Source organism: Dipodomys ordii, unplaced genomic scaffold (assembly GCF_000151885.1).
Source record: "Dipodomys ordii isolate 6190 unplaced genomic scaffold, Dord_2.0 Scaffold47, whole genome shotgun sequence".
NCBI classification, from domain to species: domain Eukaryota; kingdom Metazoa; phylum Chordata; class Mammalia; order Rodentia; family Heteromyidae; genus Dipodomys; species Dipodomys ordii.
The window spans coordinates 5,375,804-5,396,748 of record NW_012267263.1 but is presented as its reverse complement, the minus strand read 5'-3'; the positions used below and the strand labels follow the sequence as shown (position 1 = coordinate 5,396,748).

The 20,945-nt window shown below is 34.8% G+C and overlaps 1 protein-coding gene across 1 annotated transcript in view; it reads left to right on the top strand.

The window, feature by feature from the left end:
- Positions 1-20,945, top strand: part of Aff3 (AF4/FMR2 family, member 3) — a 436,486-nt gene that overhangs the window by 243,150 nt on the left and 172,391 nt on the right. The window contains exons 6-8 of the mRNA XM_013019735.1: positions 42-122; positions 7,401-7,437; positions 17,476-17,527. Of these exons, the coding sequence (XP_012875189.1) occupies positions 42-122; positions 7,401-7,437; positions 17,476-17,527 (170 nt within the window). The remainder of the gene's footprint in view (positions 1-41; positions 123-7,400; positions 7,438-17,475; positions 17,528-20,945) is intronic.

Below are 20,945 nucleotides of genomic sequence, written 5' to 3'. Positions count from 1 at the left end.
TGTATATCACAGTAGTGTTTGATTTTTATCCCCCTCTTTAGGAGATGACCTGGCTTCCACCACTTTCTGCTATTCAAGCACCTGGCAAAGTGGAACCAAGCAAATTTCCATTTCCAAATAAGGTGAGTCCTTGCATCACTGTGGGGAATGTGCTCTGCTGGTGTAGTCATTTGTAGTGGACATGCATTGACTCTTCACTATCTTTTTCCCATGTCAATATTCCTGTCCCAGGCATGTGAATCTGACCTTCAACATTCTACAAGTACACATTTATTCATCACAAGGAAAGAATTGAGCTGGCTGTCTTTCTTACCTGTTTCATATTCTGCAAAATGCAATGCTTGTTATACCTGTCATTTTATCTAAAAACATTAGTGAGATTGAAATGCATCTTACAGTCACATCTTACAATCACAGTCGATGAGATTGTATGTCCTGGCCTTTTTTTCCTGGAAAGCTACTATTAAATTAATGGTTTCCCTTAAAATGAATGTCTTAGAATTTAAGACATGTGATACTTAGCTTCTTTTGAATACCTTTTCTTAAAGCTTAACATATTTTTAAGACCTAAAATGTAATTCCTATGCTTGCTAAGGAAAAACAGAAAAATCAGTCACAAAATTAAATTCAACTAGTCTATAGCCCACCAGAGTCTATATCCCAACCCAGAGATTACAATCAAGAGTCACAGTGTATACCTAGTCATTGTCCCTATGAGTTACATGTGCATATCTTCATGTGCAATTTTTTAACTTTAACTCTATAGTAGTCAAAACATTTTATAATAGACTTTTCCAGATTGTCATAGTACATTAATATCATTGGTGAATAACAATATTGCAACATTCTAAATTGAATTATTTGAAATAATTATTCACTGCTCTTATAAGAGTAAATTCCATTCTAAGAGTTGATTTTCACTTCCCTTAACAAAGTATATTCGAGGATCTTCTAGCTAGCCTATAGAGATTTTCATCATCTTTCTAAACAGCAGTAAATGATTGGGTGGTACAGTTTTACTGCAACTGATTTAAAGCAAGCTCCTTTTAATGGACATTGAGATTGCGTATGGCCTATTACAAATTCTGTTACTGCAGCCCATTTGTGTGTACCTCTTCAGAGCCTGCCACAATAAAGTTGCCCAATAAGGGCATCAAGAGCAGTGGTTACAGCATCAGAGCCTTGAAAAACCACCTTTACACTTGGCTGTATTTCAGGAGTTCTTTCTATGTATCACATGATTAATATTATCTGGAATTTTATCATTGTGTCTGTGTGATGGATGAAAAGTTGATATCTCATTGTTCTAATTTGCATTTCCCCAATTACTTCTAAGCTTGAACGGGGACTGTTTTTCCTTTGCAAATTGCCCATTCATATCCACTGCCACTTCATAAAAATGATTTGTAGTAACTCCTTATATCTTATTCATTTGTCTATTACTTATAATGGAACCATTTTGTAACCTTATTTATGTGCCTTTGATACTAGAAAAGTGTTTAATTTTCAGGTCAGTGGGGAAAAAAGTCTCCCTTGTTAAAACATGCTTACAGTAGTCTCTTTTATTCTAGCTCTTTCGTATGTTTTTTTTGGTTTAAAAGTACGTGGAGATGATGTAGCATAGGACTCTGTCTTTTTAGTAATTATTATAACACTATCAATATATTAGCTCATTTTTTTCTCCCACTAGTTGAATTTCAGATAAATACGTAGATTTATTTCAGGATTCTTGATTCTATATTTTAGTATATTCTTCTAATTTTCCCTATAATTTATTGTTTAGAGACTGAGACAAGTAGAGTAAAATATGCCTCTGGTCTCCTATATCCAGAAGACTGATGTAAGAGGATCACTTGATCCCAGCACTCTGAGACCAAAAAAAAGGAAAAAAGACCAAGTGTGGTGGCTCATGCCTGTTATCCCAGCTACTTAGAAGATAGAAAGAGATATGACAAACAAACAAGCATGTTGGTGCATATCTGTGATCCCAGCTGCATAAGTAGGAGGAATCATAAGTATAAGGACATTGGACCATAGCTAGCTACAGGCAAAAGCATTAGACTCCAGAACATAACTAAAGCAAAAAGGGCTAATGGTGTAGTTGAAGACTTTAGTGTGTTCAAAACCCTAGTACCATTTTTAAAAAATCAGAGACCAACAGACATCTTCAGTAAAGAATCAGATAAGAAATTGTTTATGCTTTGCTGACAACACCTAGTGAATAAAGTAGAATCTCATTGTACATCTTAAGTGGAATCTATCTGAAGTTCTTAGACTTGTACTCCTTTAAGTACATGCAAATTTAGCTAGTTTCTGCATTATGTGTTTCCAATGGCATCTTACCACATTTAGAATAAAATGAATATTTGCATATGATTTGACAAAAAATAATTCCTGTCCAAAATACAGTCAAAGAAGCATTTTTGTTAAATATACGTATCTGTGACTGGTTTTGACATAATTGGGAATACCCCAAAGAAAATTTTGTTCTAACTTTCCCTGAATGTCCTTTTCCATGTAAACACTTAAGAAAAAGCAATAACTTTACTCTTGAAGAGAAACAGAAATTTTATATCATTAGTATAGACTGAGCATGGTAGCAAATACATTGAACCTTTGCCCTCAGGAAGAGAAAGGCAGAAGGATCTCAAGTTAGAGACCAGCCTGGGATACATAATGAGTACCAGGCCAGTGTGAGCTACCTCGCAAGATGAACATTTTTCATTTTGATAATTTTAGTAAATTGCTGATAAAAACATATTTAAAGCAATGAGTGTGATGATTCAGTATTTGCCTATTTACAAAATAGGTAATCATCACAACAGGCTAATCAATATCTGTCCCACCTCACGTATTGCTTTTTTTTATAAAAAGATTACTGCCATCGTTCAAGAAACTCCAAAATGATGCATTATCCTGCTCATGTAATTGTAACCCCTCTGTACAGTATCTTCACAAATAAAATAAAAAAAAAAGAAACTCCAAAATGAGCCCTACTAGCATACCTTCCAATTCGGATTTTAAGCATGCAATATTATCAATATAATGTTGTTAACTGTACTCACATTTCTGGTCTATCATGCTGTATATCATTCATATTTATGGTGCGCAGGTAGATGTGCTACATCTATGATGTGTGTATATATGATATGTGTGGTATACATAAAGATATCATATACATAAAGGTAAATATTGTATATATCATAAACTTTATGCTGACTGAAATAAGCCAGTCACAGAAAGAAAAATACTGTATGACCTCACTTATATGTAATAGCCATAGTAGTCAAACTTGTAGAAGTGGGGAGTATTATAATAGTAGTTAGCAGGAGTATAGTGCAGTGATTATTAGGAAATATTGGTCCAATTATGCAAGACAAATAAGTTCTAGAAGTTTATTATATTCTAGGATTTTCATGGAACTGCTTGACCTTTAGGGCTGTTTACCTTGCCCAAGAAAGTATGAATATGTGCCTTTACAAAGTATAAGAGTATTTAATGATTTTAATAGTGTTTTTCAAGTGGCTCAGTATAAGTACTGATCATTTATCTTGTACAAATGAAACATAGTTGTATCTTTCCTGTTTCTACCACACATTTAATGAATCAGATACATACTTGTTGCCTTACACTGTGAAGGTCAGAAGTCTAAGATCAGCGCCACTGAGAAAAATCAGAGTATAGGCAGGGCTGCCTTCCTTAAGGAAGCCCCAGGGAAGAACTGTGTCTTGCAGGCACAGACACAACTTCCAGATGCCTCCTTCCTTACTCAGGATGTACGATCCTATCACCTCTGCTTCCTTGATCATATCTTTTACTTCTCTGGAATCCTCTTGTCCTTTTTAGGAGCCCTGAGATTATAATGGCTTCCATGAATAATCTCCTACCTCAAATTTATTCATGGAATGACTTCTGCAAAGTCCCTTTCTCGAAGTGAGAGGACATATTCACAGCTTGTGGGAATTAGTGGGCAGATATCTTGGGAGTGCCAGTCTTTTCCTAATATAAAAGTGGTTATTAATTTTCACAGAGTGCATCCTTTTGTTTGTTTGTCTTAAAATCCTTTGTTTGTCTTAAAATTCCAGGAGGGAACCCAGCAAGGGACTTGCATTTAGCAGATGGGCACACTATACATGAGTCCGAGAGTGTAACTCTTAATCTTTATCTCAACAAAATTAATATGTTGACAGCTACACATGGCAATTGATTAATTAGACAATGAAAGTTTGAGATTATCATTATTGCTTAAGTATTGGGCTAGAGTTGTTTCTGGAATTTGAAAGGCAAAATCCCCCAAAAGACTGGCAAATAATAAAATGTAGGCCTTAATAGGATTAAAGGGGCTATTTGATCTCACAAGGAAAAGTCAGTTTTATTGAGCATTCTAAATTTCCAGTGCCACTAAATTGTTTAGCTCAATACTGAAAATAATTTCCTCATTTTGTCAGAATATTAAAAAACATAATGCATAGTAAAGTCAATTGATAATGCACTGGCTACTTCTGTTAATTCTCTGAGGACTGAATTGGAAGTTACAATTCCATAGACAAACACTACAGGCATTGCAGCCTCATTCTTCAACTCTCAAAAGTAATTGGATTTGCTTTAAAAAAAAAAAAACAGTGCATGACTCCTTCAAATTGGCTGCCCTTACCAGGTATCCAACCAAGAGAGAAGAAAATGATTTTGCTCTGCCCTTTTCCCTCTCATTTCCATCAATCTCATAAGTTTTGAAATGCAAATAAAGAACTCAAAAAAAGTGTAGGATGTTTTCCTTATTTCAGAAGGAGGTGTCCTGGTCCATAGGCAGCTCATAAGCATTTCAGGTGGCCATAAATCTGTTGCCATTAGATTTGGTCTGTAACTATTCTTGCTGAGTACTTTTTGTAAAGATTTATAAAGAAGAATTCCAGCATCATTACAGAACTGAGAATTCTGCCTTTCTCTTTATAACCTAGGATGAGAAAGAAAGCCAGCCAATGTAAAAGGAGATGCTTTGGAGTTAGAAAATTTACTATATATCTCCCTCTTGAGTTTGCTAGCATGCATCAAAAACTACAAATAAACTTCAAACCAGTTATTTGCACTAAAGTTCCATGTTTAACATTATCTAAAAATAAACAATTATAATTTTCATTATCTATTGTTCAAAACTGTCAGTTTTATTTTTGGTAACAGATGGTGAATGAGAGGAGAAATTTACATACAGCCCAGATGCATTACCTCTAGGGCCCACAATTTTTGTCACAAATGAAAGCCTTATAAAACTAACATGTTCAGATATAAACTCTAAAATTTAAATACAAAGGAATGAAAACACAGCAGTTTACCTGGTGAATGTAACTGTAGATATCTAATAACATATATCCAAAATAGGCCAGTCATTTTTTGGTAGATTGAATTTTAGCCTATTTTTCAAGAATAAGATCTTATCATATAACTGTTTCTAAAATCTGAACCTCAGAGTAAGATTTGAACTGGTTCTTTCTTCAGATAAATGGCTCATTTTTACCAACACACTGAGTGAGGTTTAATTGGCATCTACCAACAGAGCAAGGATTCTCCTTTTCTATTCTCACCCAGATCCTGCCCACCAGGCTGGCTCATTTTATGCTAGTCCCTGGAATTCCTTTTTTACAACAGACATTCTTACTTGAACTTGAATATGGCATAAGTCCCATTCAGCCCCATTAAATTCTGTTCAAATATGTTAAGCCACATCATAGAAGTTAATTCCATCTCAATGGATTTTTATTCCACATACCAGAATTATAAAGGAGTTATGTTAGAATTTTTATGCTATTATTTTTACATGCCTATGATCTCAAGTCTTTTTTTATTTTACCCTTATATTTCATGTTAAATGAGAATTTTGCAAAGGAGGGTGATGGTGAATTCTCAAGACATAATTTCACATCTCACTTTAATAGAAACAAAATCAGGTTCAATCTCTGAGTAGTATCTATTAAAATACTGTATAATACTGGAATTGTACCCTTGCAGATAAAGGTGTATCTGTAATGATCTTTTTGTCAACCTCTGTGTGATTGACAACAGATGTTCATTCAGTACATTGTCTTTGGTGGAAAAGAAGGTTGCCAATCTCTGCAGAGAGGTTCTGGCAATAAGGTACATTCAGAAGAAAGTGAGTTACATTCTGAGTCAATAATGTAATAAATCAGTAACTATATTCAGGAACTAAACCCATAAACCTCATAAAAAGAAAACAGACTTAAGCCTTTATCAGATTAAGCAATGGATTCTTAGATAGGACTCTGAAGGAATAAGCAACAAAAGAAAAATTTTTTAAAACTTCATTAAAATTGAAAACTTTTGTTCAATATAGAACTTCAGTGAAGGGAAAAGATAATTAAGAGAATGGAGAAAATATTGACAAGTAATGTGTCTAATAAAGATACAGTATCCAGACTGTATAGTGAACTCTTTTAACTAAATAATAATGATATTAAAAATGGCAAAGGAATTGCATAGGTACCTATTCAAAGAATATTTACAAATAGCCAACAAACACTTGAAAAAAATGCTCAATGACACTAGTTTTTAGGTAAGTCAAAACTCAGTGAGATACCACTCTATCCCCACAAGGCTGGCTAGATTTTTTTAAAAAACAGGAAATAACAAGTGTTGTTGAGGCTCTGGAGAAATTGGAACCTTCATGCATTTGTGGTAGGAATGCAAAATTTTACATGGATTATGACCCCAAAATTTCACTCATAAGTATGTACAGAAAAGAAATGAATGTATATGTATTCATAAAAGCAGTGTTTATGTTAGCTATAAGGTAGAAATTGTCCAAACACCCATCAATAGACAAATGGATAAAAACAATATGGTATATATTTTCCAAACATAAAAATCATATTAAGTGAAATAAGCCAATAACTCAGGTATATTATGCTAATTGAAAGAAGCCATATCTAAAAGGTCCTGTACTATATGATTCTGTTTATACAAAATATGTAAAATAGTTAAATCCATAGACAAAGATGAAAATTAGTCACTGAAAGGAAAAGTGAAATGAGGAGCCATTGCTTAATGGGTAGGAGTCCTTATTTGGGAGTGATGAAAGTACTTTGCAACTAGATAGAGGTGATGGTTATACAGCATTGTGAATGCACTAAATGCCATTGAATTGTTTTCTTCAAAATGATTTATGTTATATGAATTTCACCTCAATAAATAAAACAAAAGTCATTAATACAAAATAAATGTGGTTATGAACTATTTTCTCAGAACTACTTAACAAGCATAGTCTCATGACAGTAGATGGTAGTTATGATCAATGACTTGCTTCTGAATGATCAGTAAAATATCTCATATTCAGTGTGGGATTAAAAAGCCAAAATAGTCAAATTAATTGATATTTCTTATTCTTTCAGGACTCTCAGCTTGTATCTTCTGGACACAATAATCCAAGTAAGAAAGTCTGTTTCTATAGCTGTAAATGGGGGAGTGAGAGAGAGGGAAGATGAATCAATGGCTGATGAAGGAATTCACTGAACAAACCAAATTAAGTGGACCATTTGTTCAAGTGTTCCCCAAATGGATATGATTCTTGGTGACCCTGAGTGCTAATATTAAAGGAAGAAAGAATTTCAACATAATCCTATGTGGGAGGAGTTTGCATATTGTTAGAGTTGTGTCTTAATATATGTGAAGAGGAAAAAAATTAAAAGGCAAATAAATGATTTTCTTAAAATAAAGAAACGGTTCAAAGACTTCAAAATAAATGACTTTAGAATTTATGAAGAAAAATCCCAACTTGCATGACGTATAGTCCATATCATCTTTGAAATGGGCAGACTGTAAGGAAGTAGTTTCCTTAATCATTGGCCAATAAAACACATGAATTTTGTTATCAAAGACAGGAGCACTCCATGAAATAGTATCTTAAATCTCTTCTTTGGCACTACCAATATTAATTTTGTCTAGGACATTAAGATGCATAAACTACATTGTTCCCATCCTAAAAGAGTACATCCACATAGGCTGGGCTTTGTTAATTTCATGAGCACAGTGGGCTGATAACATATTTTTCAGTTGCTATGTTTGAAGAAGAAAATCACTTTGAGCTAGTGGATGTGTCTGTAGTGGATGTGTCTGTAGAACTGAGGCTCCCCACTGGACCACTGAAAGGCAAAAGAGTTTTCACGAAAAAAAAGATATTCAGGAAAATGCTCTCAGATACCCCAGAACCATCATGCTCAGCTAGAGAAAAGTCAGGGAAGGTGGTGAGGATACCTAGCACTAGGCAATTGTTACTCAGTTGTCCCATCTTTTATAGTGGTTTGCTGAAACCAATGAAGAGTTTTTGTAAAACTTTTTAAAATAAAAACTTTATTTTATAATATCAACTTGTTATTTCATAATATTTAAGTATTACATGTACCATTCAATACTTAAATATTGAAACAGGCTGGGCACTGGTCAGTTTTTCTCAAAAATTCTGCATACCCAAAGTAAGATACCTTCTGTTTTTATATGTATAACCATTGAGCATAAAAAAGGACTGATCCCAAAAGGAATCTTGGGGGATGGGAAGATGGCTTAGTGGTAGTGTGCTTACCTAGCGTACATGAAGCCTTGGGTTCGATTCCTCAGTGCCACATAAGCAGAAAAAGCTAGAAGTGGCACTGTGACTGAAGTGGTGGGATATTGGCCTTGAACAAAAGAAGCTTAGGGACAGTGCCCAGACCCTGGGTTTAGGCCCCAAGACTAGCAAAAAAAAAAAAAAAAAGCAATCTTTGTAATTTAAGGAAAATAAGAAAAATGTGCAGGTATAATCACAGTTTTCAGAAAGATTTGTAATTATTTGTGTTGGATTAAAAAGAGATTGATAAGAAGTTGTTATTGAATAAGCACTTTGGAATTAAAAACTAAAAGTAGCAAATGAAGTCTAGAATCTGGAACATGAAAAGTGTTTTTTTTTTTTCCTAAAACACAGGAAAATGAAAGGGAGTTAACCAGAGTAGAAAGGTCAACTCCAGGATATAAAACAAAGAAAATGGAGAATAGGTAATGATCAAATAAATAATATTCCTAGGAAAATGAGTTAGTCATTATCAATAGCACTTTACATAAAATGAAATAAGAGGCTGTGTGCAAGATGAGGAAAGAACAGGCAGCAGAAACTCTGTGTGCTCATTCATATATTGGAATTGAGTTAGAATTACCCAGCCTTAGTGAGCAGCAATAGCTCACACCTACAATTTTTGCTAGTCAGAAGGCTGAGATCTGAGGATCATGATTCAAAGCCAGCCCAGGCAGGAAAGTCCATGAGACTCTTTATCTCCAAGTAACCACCAGAAAGCCAGAAGTGACACTGTGACTTAAGTGGTAGAGTACTAACCTTGAACAAAAAAGCTCAGATACAGTGTCAAAGCCTTAAGTTCAAGCCCCACAACCAACCAAAAAAAGGAAGGAAGGAAGGAAGGAAGGAAGGAAGAAAGAAAGAAAGAAAGAAAGAAAGAATGAATGAAAGAAAGAAAGAAAAAAGAATTACTAAGGCTAGACTATAAAATGGTCCCATCCTATAATTACTAGACTCAGGAAACAGATTATCAAAACAGAAGGAGCAAGATTTGAAGAAATGCTAAACAGCATTTGTAGAGGAAAAAAATAGAAACTAAAATTTTCATGGACAGGTTTAACAGCACGTTAGAACCAAGAATGAATGAATGAACTGGAAAATTAAGAATTGATCTAGAATGGAGCCTAGAAACAGAAATGGAAAATAGGACATAGAAGAGATTTAAAAAAAAAAAAGCAGGAAAATCTAGCATATGGCTAAGGAGAATTCTATGAAATGTCTGGGAAGGGGGAAAAAGGGGTAAATATTAAATGCCGTTATTGCTGTGAATTTTCCAGAAAGACACTAACCCACAGATGAATGGAAGCCTCTGAACACTAAACAGGATAACGCCACATGGTCTTATTATTGGCATGTGCATAAAGAAAAATCTTAAAATACTTTTTAATATCATCAAAAAAGTAAACTTCCATACAATCTTACAACATTAGCAGTGGGAGATAACAGTGAAATAATAATGTTACTCAGGTGAGAGAAAATAATTACTAACCAAGAATTCTGTATATTGCTAAATAAATAAATAAGAATGTCCTGGACATGGTATCTTATGCCTAGAATTCCAGCTTCTTGAGAGACAGATCTTAGGAGGACCCTACCTCAAAAATAACCAACACAAAAAAGGGAGCTGACAGACTTACTCAGTGATTAGAGTACCTGCCTACCAAGTATAATGCCCTGATTTAAACCATTTGTATTGGAAAATAAAGATATATAATATTTAAACAATAAAATTAGCAAAAACCCATGACCAGTAGATACAAAATATTCTTTTTTAAGCAAATCAGGAATATGTATAAAAATTGACACCATACTTTCAAAGTCCCAATTGTATATGTGGAAAATGACAAGCTGATTTTGGACCATAAAACAAGTTCAACAAATTTCAGAAGATCAGTTTTGTGCTGATCTGATCATGCTCTCTGACTATAGGCATGTGTATGTTTAAAAATGAAGAAGTGCTTTAGATATTAGTACATATTTCAAACTATAAGGCAATAAAATACTTAGTATTCCAACAGAGGAAATGTACAAACATCAGAAGGATGTTTATAGCTTTAATTGCTTATATTAGGGAAAAAAAACTGAAGAACTGTGTATCCATCTTCAGAAGAGTGAAGTAAAAAAAAAAGAGTGAAGTAAACCCCAAACAGAACTTTTTAATTTAAAAAAGACAAAAATAGAAATTAACACGATAGAAAACACAGATTTTGCACATATACAGCCAAATGTTTGTTGTTTAAAAGTATGAATAGAGGAATTTCCTGGAAAAGCGCAAATCACCACAGGGATACAAAGAGGAACAAACCACATTCCTCTGGTCAAAACAGTAATAAAATATAAACAACTTTTTCAAAATTAGATTAAAAAAAAACATAATTGAAATGATTTTTAAAATCTTACATATGTTTTATATAAAATTTACAATTGTTTAAAAAATTTGCTCAATTGTTTTTTCAAAATCATTTCATGCATAGTTCCAGAGCTAGACACTTTCCACCAGGAATTCTACTGAAATCACAGGAAGAAAAATTTCAACTGATACCATTTTTGAAGTTTAGGACAAGAATAGCAGTTTCCAACTCTTTCTACCAGGCCAGCATAGCCTTCACAGAAAAACAAAGAACAGGGGCTGGGAAGGTGGCTCAGTGGTAGAGTGCTTGCCTTGCATGCCTGAGGCCCTGGGTTCGATTCCCAGCACCACATAAGCAAAAAGAAAAAAGCCGGAAGTGGCGCTGTGGCTCAAGTGGTAGAGAGCTAGCCTTGAGCTGAAGAGCTGAGGGACAGTGCCCAGGCCCAGAGTTCAGGCCCCACGACCAGACCAAAAAAAAAAAAACAACAAAGAACAGTACAAAGAAAAAAGAAATTACAGGTTAATTTTATTCATGATCATAAATGTAAAACCTTAAGGAAATACTAATATTCATCAAAATATAATTTAAAATATTATTTATGATTTTGAAGTTCTAGGAATTCAAAGTTCTATTAAGTATAATGATATAATTCACTTTATTAAATATTGAAACAGAATATTCTTTCAATAAATGCTTATTAGAAATATTTATTAAAACTCACTATATACGGCTCCTGAGATTCATCCCTCTAATCCTACCTACTTAGGAGCCTGAGAAAGGAAGATTGTGGTATGAAACCAGCTTAGGCAAAGTCATGCACAAGAATCTATTTCCAATTAACCAGCACAATGTCGGCCTGGAGATATGGCTCAAATTGGTAGAGCACCAGCTATGAGCCAGAAGGCTGAATTAGCACCCCAAAACTGACCCCCCAAAAAACTTGCTATTTATGTAATTCAAGGAAAAAATTAGGGCTGGGAAGGTGGCTCAGTGGTAGAGTGCTTGCCTTGCATGCATGAGGCCCTGGGTTCAATTCCTCAACACCACATAAGCAGAAAAAGCCAGAAGTGGCACTGTGGCTCAAGTGGTAGAGTGCTAGCCTTGAACTGAAGAGTTCAGGGACAGTGCCCAGGCCCAGAGTCCAGGCCCACAACCGACCAAAAAAAAAAGAAAAGAAAAGAAAAAATTACTTAATAAGGTGAAATCTGGAGGCTCACTCCTGTCATTCTAACTACTCAGGAGACTGAGGGATGAGGATCACAATTTGAAGCTAGCCTGGTCAGGAAAGTCAATAAGACTCTTATCTCCAGTTAATCACAGAAAAAGTCATAAATGTTATTGTAGCTCAAGTGGTAGAGCACTCTCCTTGAGTGAAAGAGCCCAGGCCCAGAGTTCAAGCCCCAAGACCAGTTAAAAAATTTATTAAATTGAAAATAGAAGGTTACTTCATTAGCACAAATGATACATTCAAGAATATCTTAGAAAAAAATGTCTTTTTAAATACTGAAGTAATATAGCATGCTCCTAACAATTAGATTAAGACATGGGCTCAGCTAGAAAACCTTTGATCAAGGTAACAAATATTTATATAAGTATGTGTGAGAATGGAAAAAAATCTCATTTCAAATTATACAGTTGTAGAAAACTCAAACAACATACGGATAAATTACTAGAACTAAAGATACAATTTTGATGTACACATGACCAGTTGCACTTTTCTTTATGAACAAATGGACAACACAATTTAAAAATGTTAACTAATGCTAGGCTGAGAAATATAACTTACTAAATCACAAGCCTGGTCAAATTAGGTACTACTTCAATAAAGAAAATTACAAATTATCAAAACATATTAAAGAAGACCTAAATAAATAGAAGGTATGATAATCAGATTCACTATTGTAAAGATACAAATTCGCTCCAAATTAATCTGCAAGAACAAGTCCTGATAACAGCACAAAAGCAGACAGATAATGGATAAAAAGATAGATAGATAGATAGATAGATAGATAGATAGATAGATAGATAGATAGATAGATAAGATTCTAGATATAGATAGATAGATAGATAGATAGATAGATAGATAGATAGATAGATAGATAGATAGATTCTAGATATAGATAGATAGATAGATAGATAGATAGATAGATAGATAGATAGATAGATAGATAGATAATAAACACTATAAAAATCTTTTAGAAAAGTTCTAGTATTTACTTAGACAAAAAACTAACCTTTAACATAAAGGAATAAAAAGAATGAGAGCTCATTGGACATAAATGTCAGGAATATTTGCTTTCATTTAGCTTTAGTACATTTCCTTCTGCATAGATCCACCCATGATACTTTGTCTTTTAATATCTAATATTTAAATTATGATTCTGCAAATGCTGGTCATTGGTTTGTAATATATGTAATTGACCTATAGACAGGTCCAAAGATTAAATTATCTAAATTAATATTTATGAGGATAACTCATTAATAGTTCCTGAACAGAATTTAAATATTTTAGATATTGCCAATAGAAGAAGAAATCTATAGCTATTTAGAATTAAGAACAAAAGGATAGGGTTTGGAGAAAGGGAATTAAACCCATGGCCTCACACATGCTAAGTATACAATCTACCACTGAACTACATTCCCAACCCTAACCTCTTCTCCTGTAGCATATAGTTCTATATTAGTGACATCATCAGAAAAGAAGAGTGTCAACTGAAAAAACATGTAACATGCTCAAATGCATGTAACATACACATACATACACAGGGTTGTATATGCATTAATACATATATCTAGCCTTCTTGGTGGCTCAATCCTGCTACTCTGTAATTGTTTTTCCACATGCACAATAGCTGCACTGTCCCTAAGCAAGTCTCTTATGTCCAGCTTGTTAATGACCAGTATAAGTTCCCTCCCAAAGCATCTGAGGGGTAGTATCCATTAAGAAGGCACATGAGATCAACTAGCTGACCCCAATCAGTCCTCTCTGTGGGCTGCAGGGAGGCATCTCCTGAGTATCCAACCAGACTTCATACTGAGAGTTTTCTAGCTTACCTTCATCATCTTCCCTTGGGTCTTGATAAAGACGCTACAATTCTCTATGGCTTGTGTCCTTAAATATTTCAGATTAACCTCAGAAATTGCATCACCGAAATTTTCAAAACGTTGGGGGAAATGTTTTCATTCTTTTCTTTCTGAGAGGAAAAAAAATGTATTCCCTGGCTTTATCTAGAGCTCACTTTTCCCCAAATAGCTTAATTCATTGTAGCACTGAAGTTGCTAAGAATGCTCACACTAACACCGTTCCTAAATGTCCCATTTGGCCCCATGGTACCCTTCCTATTTACCAGAACCTATTCTGTTTTCCCTGTTGCCACAACATAAGTGCTGCTAAAAGCAAAGATAATCAGCTGCAGCTTTGTCCAGAACTGAAGCCAGCCCATGACTCCTGTAGCCCCCAGTTCCCATGTGCAATCCAGCCTGTGGCCTCTACACCTGTGGGTTATTGTTTTTTATTGTGAAAATACTGTACAGAGGGGTTACAATTACATGAGCAAGGTAATGAGTACATTTCTTATCCAGCATTGTTGCCTCCTCCTCTTCTTTATATTACTGATTCTCTCTTTTCTGGCATAAATTGTTTGGAATATTTACTGTTATTTGCTATAGCTGAGACTGCTATGTTACATTCTTGATTATAATGGTACAAGGCATAATTGCTGGCAGCTCTACCCAGGGAGAGTAAACGGTTTCTCCAAATTCAAAGGGGGATAGACAAATCAATATATGAGAGTCGTATCTTTTATCTGCAGCCTTATGACTCTCTTTGGAAATTGTATCAGGAATGATGGTGGTTCAATGGGAAAAAAAATTTTTTTCTAGCACAGAAGCCAGTTGATGAGGCTTCATGTGGCTTCTAAATGAGCATAGCATTGACCCAGTATAATAATAAAGTATAAGTGTTAGAACAAGTTTATTAATCTGTTGCTTTTGCTTTAACTTGATTTCCCATAATCTGGGACCCTGACCAGTTAGTACATTATCAGCAAACATTTTGAGACATTGGTTTTCTCCTACATGATCAACTTTTGGCTAAGTGGCTATTTCTCACATTTCTGTCCTTGGACCAGGTGTGCACACAACCCAGATTTTAAATATCTAGTTGGATTTTTGAACCCTATCTAACTCTTGCCTAGCTTTTCTCATAGCTGTTTGCTATAGGAAAAAGAAAATAGGAAGCTTGTTTTGAGCTCAGCTTAGACAACATTTTTAGGGTATATTCATTGTCTAATAGAGGAAAAGGTCATTCCTGAGACAAGGTGATCGCAGGCTAACTTTGTCAGCTGACACATGGGGCTTAGTACAATGCTTAGGCCTGAGGACCTGAGCAAAAGGTTGAAAGAGCCTAGGAGATAACCAGATCTTACTTGAAAGAGTACAGTATGCCACTAGCATACCCCTTTTTTTGCAACTCTTAATGTAGTACCCGATTTCCCAACAAGACACCCCAACACTTGGCCAATTCAGCCAGGAGTATTTATTGCTGCTGTGGCTTCACCTCACTATACCAAGACAGTGAAGAACAGCAATAATGTCAAATCGCTCAGTAAATAGCTCAATAAAGTCAAATAGCCACTCACAGGTAGCCAGTGGTAGTTTCACGATCAGCAAAGAAGTTACAGAAGCCGAGATAGCATTTAGTGATTACAAAATGGCGATTATAATTCCAGTCATTCCAGTAACCAAGACCATAAGTCACAAGGCAGAGTCCTTATCCCAAATCTTCCCATCAAAGAAGCAAGTTAGTGAAATAGTAATTACAGTCTCTATAAGCAAAGTAATAAGTCCTCAAAGCAAAAATCACATTACAAATTTCTTACTTATCATACCCCAAAATCAAACCCCTTCCAGGTTTTCTGGCTCTTTCTAAGATTCACTGTTATTTACCGAATTCCAGTAACCTGGTGTTTAACTCATAATTTTATCTTTGGATTTTTTCCTTTTAATGACTCTCCTGGAGTTTTTCTCTACAAGGAGATCCTGTCCTTCAAGGTTGGCCCTATTTTTACTCACTTTGCAAATTTCAGTAAATGCCAGACCTCAGTGTGTTCCATTCCTACGATCTGTACTTACTTTCTCAGGTTACCTGGGATTTTTTTGTCCCAGTTAAATTTCATTTTTTCTTAGTCTAATTAATACTCTTTGTTTAATTTAACCTGGTTCTAACACTTACCCATGCAGAACTACCAGCAGCCATAGCTTGATTGATTCTTCTTCCATGCTCAGCTTCCAGCAAACCAAACAAGAGGCTTCTTACCCAATGATAGCTCATGTTCCATACCACAATTGGTCTAGGATTAGAAATTGCCCCTAAAACTCCAAAAATAAAACTACTTTACAGGCTAACCTAACTAAACCCATTAAGTTCCTGGTGACCACATCCCACAATATTATTTTTAATAATGTTTTATTTTATTGTAAAAGTGATATACATAAGGGTTACAGCTACATAAGTAACAATTTCTTATCGAACAGTGTTACCCCTCCCTCATTTTCTCCCACTTTCCCTCCCTCAAACTCCCCTCCTCCCCAAGTTGTAAAGTTCATTTCCAACATAGTGTCTTGTGAACATCACTGCTGCATTAGTTCACCCTTTGTCCTTTTCTAACCATTTTGTGAGTTCCTTTCCCTTTCCCAAATCAGATAAACGTATATACAAGATACGGGGTACCAAAATAAAAAAACAGTGATGACAGGGGAAAAAAAAAAAGTTGGGACGGGGGAACTGAAAGTAAAAAGAAGTTCACACAGTACATTAAAACACACACACACACACACACCAGACACACTCACACACACAGACACACTCACACACACACACACACACACACAACTTATTTCCCTATCCTGGGAGTTCAGTTGGATTAGCATCATTTCAGATGGCCATATGTACATAACTATCTATGTGATCAGATGGCCAAGAAGGATTTTTGGTTTCTTGTGTTTTAACTTGGGAAAGGCTACCCAGGGTTGAGGTATAATTCTTAAGGATTTCATGACTACAACCTTGATGTTCTATAAAATTCTCTCATCCAAGTTCTTATTCAGCCTAGCCCCATTTGACCTGTGTTAGCAGAGGGATAAAAGTTCAGAGTGCTTTGTATGTAAAATGCTAGTAGGTGTATTCCCTTAAATTTTCTGTAAAATGGAGGGGAAATAAACTGATTCCATCTGCATGATATTCATCTCTTGGCAAGGTCTCTATTCCAAATCTCTGGTTGTTTGCAAATAGCTTCTTAATACCTACTCACAGATCTGTGCCTAGGCTAATTACATTGCAAAGACAAAATAATTTTGCAAAGCTAGTCCTCAGACAATAAAAGATGTTTTAAAAGCCTCCTGCTTCACATTCTGAAAGACTGTGCATAGGAACATAGAAATTTGTTTAATCTCTCTTAAATCTTGAAGATTGCAAGACTTTCATGTTGATATTTTTTCTACTTCCTTTTTAAGAAAAAGGTGAAGCTGAGCCAGAGAGTCCAGACAATGGCACATCAAATACATCGTAAGTCTTTTTCTTATTTCTCTGGGAGAGGTCTGTTCTTTAATAAGTCTTATAAAATGAAACTGTGCAACTATCTTGTAATAGTAGTAATCACAATAGAAGGAAGCTGGGTTCTCTTTTCTCATGATAATGTCTTTTTAAATGCTTTTGGGTATTGATGCATTTTTTAATATGCTGTAGTAGAGAGAAAGGAACCATGAAAATGTAAATGTTCCTCTTTTTAAAGTAGAAATGTAAGGAGATTTGAAGGTATGGACTTGGAGAGAAATGATGTGAGCCCTTTATACTTTGGCTGGAGACTGAGCACTGTCAAAACTTGCCAAACTTCTCACACATACTGAGGACGTTCTTTCCGCACATCAGTGCAGTAGCTCTATTATTTAACAAGCCTGCATCTGCAGTCTTCTTCTGAATTATGTGAAAATATGATTGTAGTTGTCTTTGGAAACTCAAGATTTTGTTGGTATCTTTAAATAATGAAGCATATATTCCTACCCCTGTGTTATCGTTGTCCTCTCAGCATTCAAAGACTTCGTAAGTGTGATGAAATGATTAATTGAACACCAAATTGATGTACCAATATTTCAGTTATTTATTGAGTTATAACAAATGATTTTGCTTAGGCCTTACAGGGTCAATAACCCTTCCTTTCAAAATCACTGCTTTTGTCACTTTCAGTGAGTGACATCTGCTCTCTTATTTTAGGACAGTCTTTGTGAGAGTTTCTGTTTATGGACTGGGTGTTCTTATTACTTATTAAGCATTGAAATGCTAGTCATTAGAAATCACAATCTGGGGTATAATTTTGTGTGTTTCATTTTGTCCAAGATCTGGTTCTTAAATATAATAGGTTTGGTTGTAGAGTTTGTCTTTCAAGGCACTCCCTTAAAAGTTCTGAACAGTTCGATTGTTGTAGTTTCTGATTGCATAATGAGTATGAACAGTCTTCAAAGTTTAAATATTACTAATTTTTCATTTGTTTGTGCTACAAAATATAATGGGAAAAGAGTTTTAATGCCATCTGGAGGCATTCTAGAGAACTGAAAAGGGTATAGTCACTGAAAAATGTGCTTCTTTTGAGTCACATTTAGACTGGAAATAAGGATACAGGTGGACCCGTTGCAACAATGAGAAGTACAAGTTGTTATGTTGAAAACGAACTTTACAACTTTGGTGGGGGGGGCGGGGCAGGGGGGAGGATGGGAAGGGATGGGAAGGGGAAACAAAGGAGGAGGCAACAATGCTTGATAAGAAATGTACTCATTATCTTGCCCATGTAATTGTAACCTCTCTGCACAGTATTTTCACAATAAAAATGATTTAAAAAATAAATAAATAAAAAGAGACCCCCCCAAAAAAAAGAATTTTCACAACTCAAATATAAGCTGCTTAGAAGCAAGTTATGTTTTCACACACACACACACACACACACACACACACACACACACACACACACTGTCATCGTGACCAAAAATAGGAAAGAATTTCATTAGGGAAATGTAAACAGGAAGAAGCACATGAATTTTTTGGGACTAAACGGTAAACAGCAGAAATGAAAAATTTACTAGGTGGTGTTAAATGAAGACACAAGACAAATCACAAGACAAAAAAATATGAATGTACTTGAATTGAGATCAACAAGAATTACTCAATGAGAAGAAATATAGAATAAATATTTTAAATGATGAGCCAAAAATTAAATAAGTACATAACCAGTGGAACATACAAAGTAAATTACTAGTCTTATAAAAACTCTTTGATAAAATTGAGGAAGGAAAATTACCCAATTTATTGTGTAAAGTAGTGTAACCCATACTTAAACTTTATACAAAAAGAAAATTATAACCCAGCACCCATCATAATTGATGTAAACATTCTTACAGTATTAGCATATGTAATCTAGTAACTTGTGAAAAATGTACAGTAATTTCTTATAACAAAGTGAGATGATATATTGCAAGAACATATTTTGGTTTAACATTGAAAAGTCAGTTAATGTAACTCACCATACTAACAGAATAAAGAAGAAATAAAGTATGTATAGGAAAATCACTTGGAAAAATAAATCCCATACATGAATGTAAAAAAATTATAATTCTTGACAAAGTAGTATTTAAGGAAAGAATTTGTTTTATCTAATGATGGACTTCTATACAAGTAAATAAATGAAAAGCTTAGTCCCTCAGAATACTCAACAATAAAGCTGCAAATGTTCTTTCCTCAAATCAGGATAACAGTGTTGCCTCTAATTGTTACTTCTATTTAACATTGTGTTGGAGATTCTAGTTTGTCTCATAAGGAAAGAAAATAATATACATAAACATTGAGAGAAATGATTGTTTGCAGATCAAGTCCTAACAAGCCAACAACTACTTAAATTAGAAATGTATCAACATCAACATATTAAAATGTATTATTATTGGTATATGCAATTAAATTTCATTGAAAAATGAAATTCAAAAAACAATTACATTTTTTCTTCTTTTGAGAAGATCTCTAGCTCATTAGCCTATTTATTAATTGGGTTGTTGAGATTTTGAGGGTTTAATTTTTTTAAGTTTTCTGCATATCCTACATAGTAGGCTGTTGTCTGATGTGTAGCTGGCAAAGTTCTTCAACAATTCTTTTTTTTTTAATTGTTTTTATTGTGAAAATTCTGTACAGAGGGGTTACAATTACATGGGCAAGATAATGAGTACATTTCTTATCAAGCATTGTAGCCTCCTTCTTTGTTTCCCCTTCCCATCCCTTCCCATCTCCCCCCCCTCACCTCCCCACCTCCCCCCACACCAAAGTTGTAAAGTTCGTTTTTCCACATAACGACTTGTACATCTCATTGTTACAATGGATCTTCAACAATTCTATTGTCTGTCTTTTTAGCTTGTTGGCTATGTCCTTAACTATACAGAAACTTTTTTGTTTGATGCACTCCCATTTATGAAGTCTTTATTATCAAGTCCTGTTTATCAAGGATCTAGTTTCCATTCTCTGCATGTGGATATCCAGTTTTGCCAGCTTATTGAAGGGACTGTCTTTCTTCCAACCTATGTTTTTGCCTCCTTTATTGATAGCTGTATGTCTGGAGGTTTATTTCTGGGTCTTCTATAGCTTACAAACTCACGAGTAAATAGGTAGTATGCAAGTGTATATAAATGTATTAACTGAAACTTGATAGAATCAAGTGAGACCTCAAATGCTGTAGTTTCTTAGAAAGCCAAAATCAAAGTTCAGCAAAGTAAAACACCAGTAAGTAGGTACTCAAAAGGAATGGGTGGGGTGAAGGGAAAGCTATGGATTCACCGCAATCAGAAGTTCAGCAGGTAGCTTTAGTGTGGTCTTGTTTGTAAGCATTTGGGTAAATGCCCAAAAGTGGGATTGCTGGGTCATAGGGGAGTTCTATGTGAAGTCTTTTGAGGAA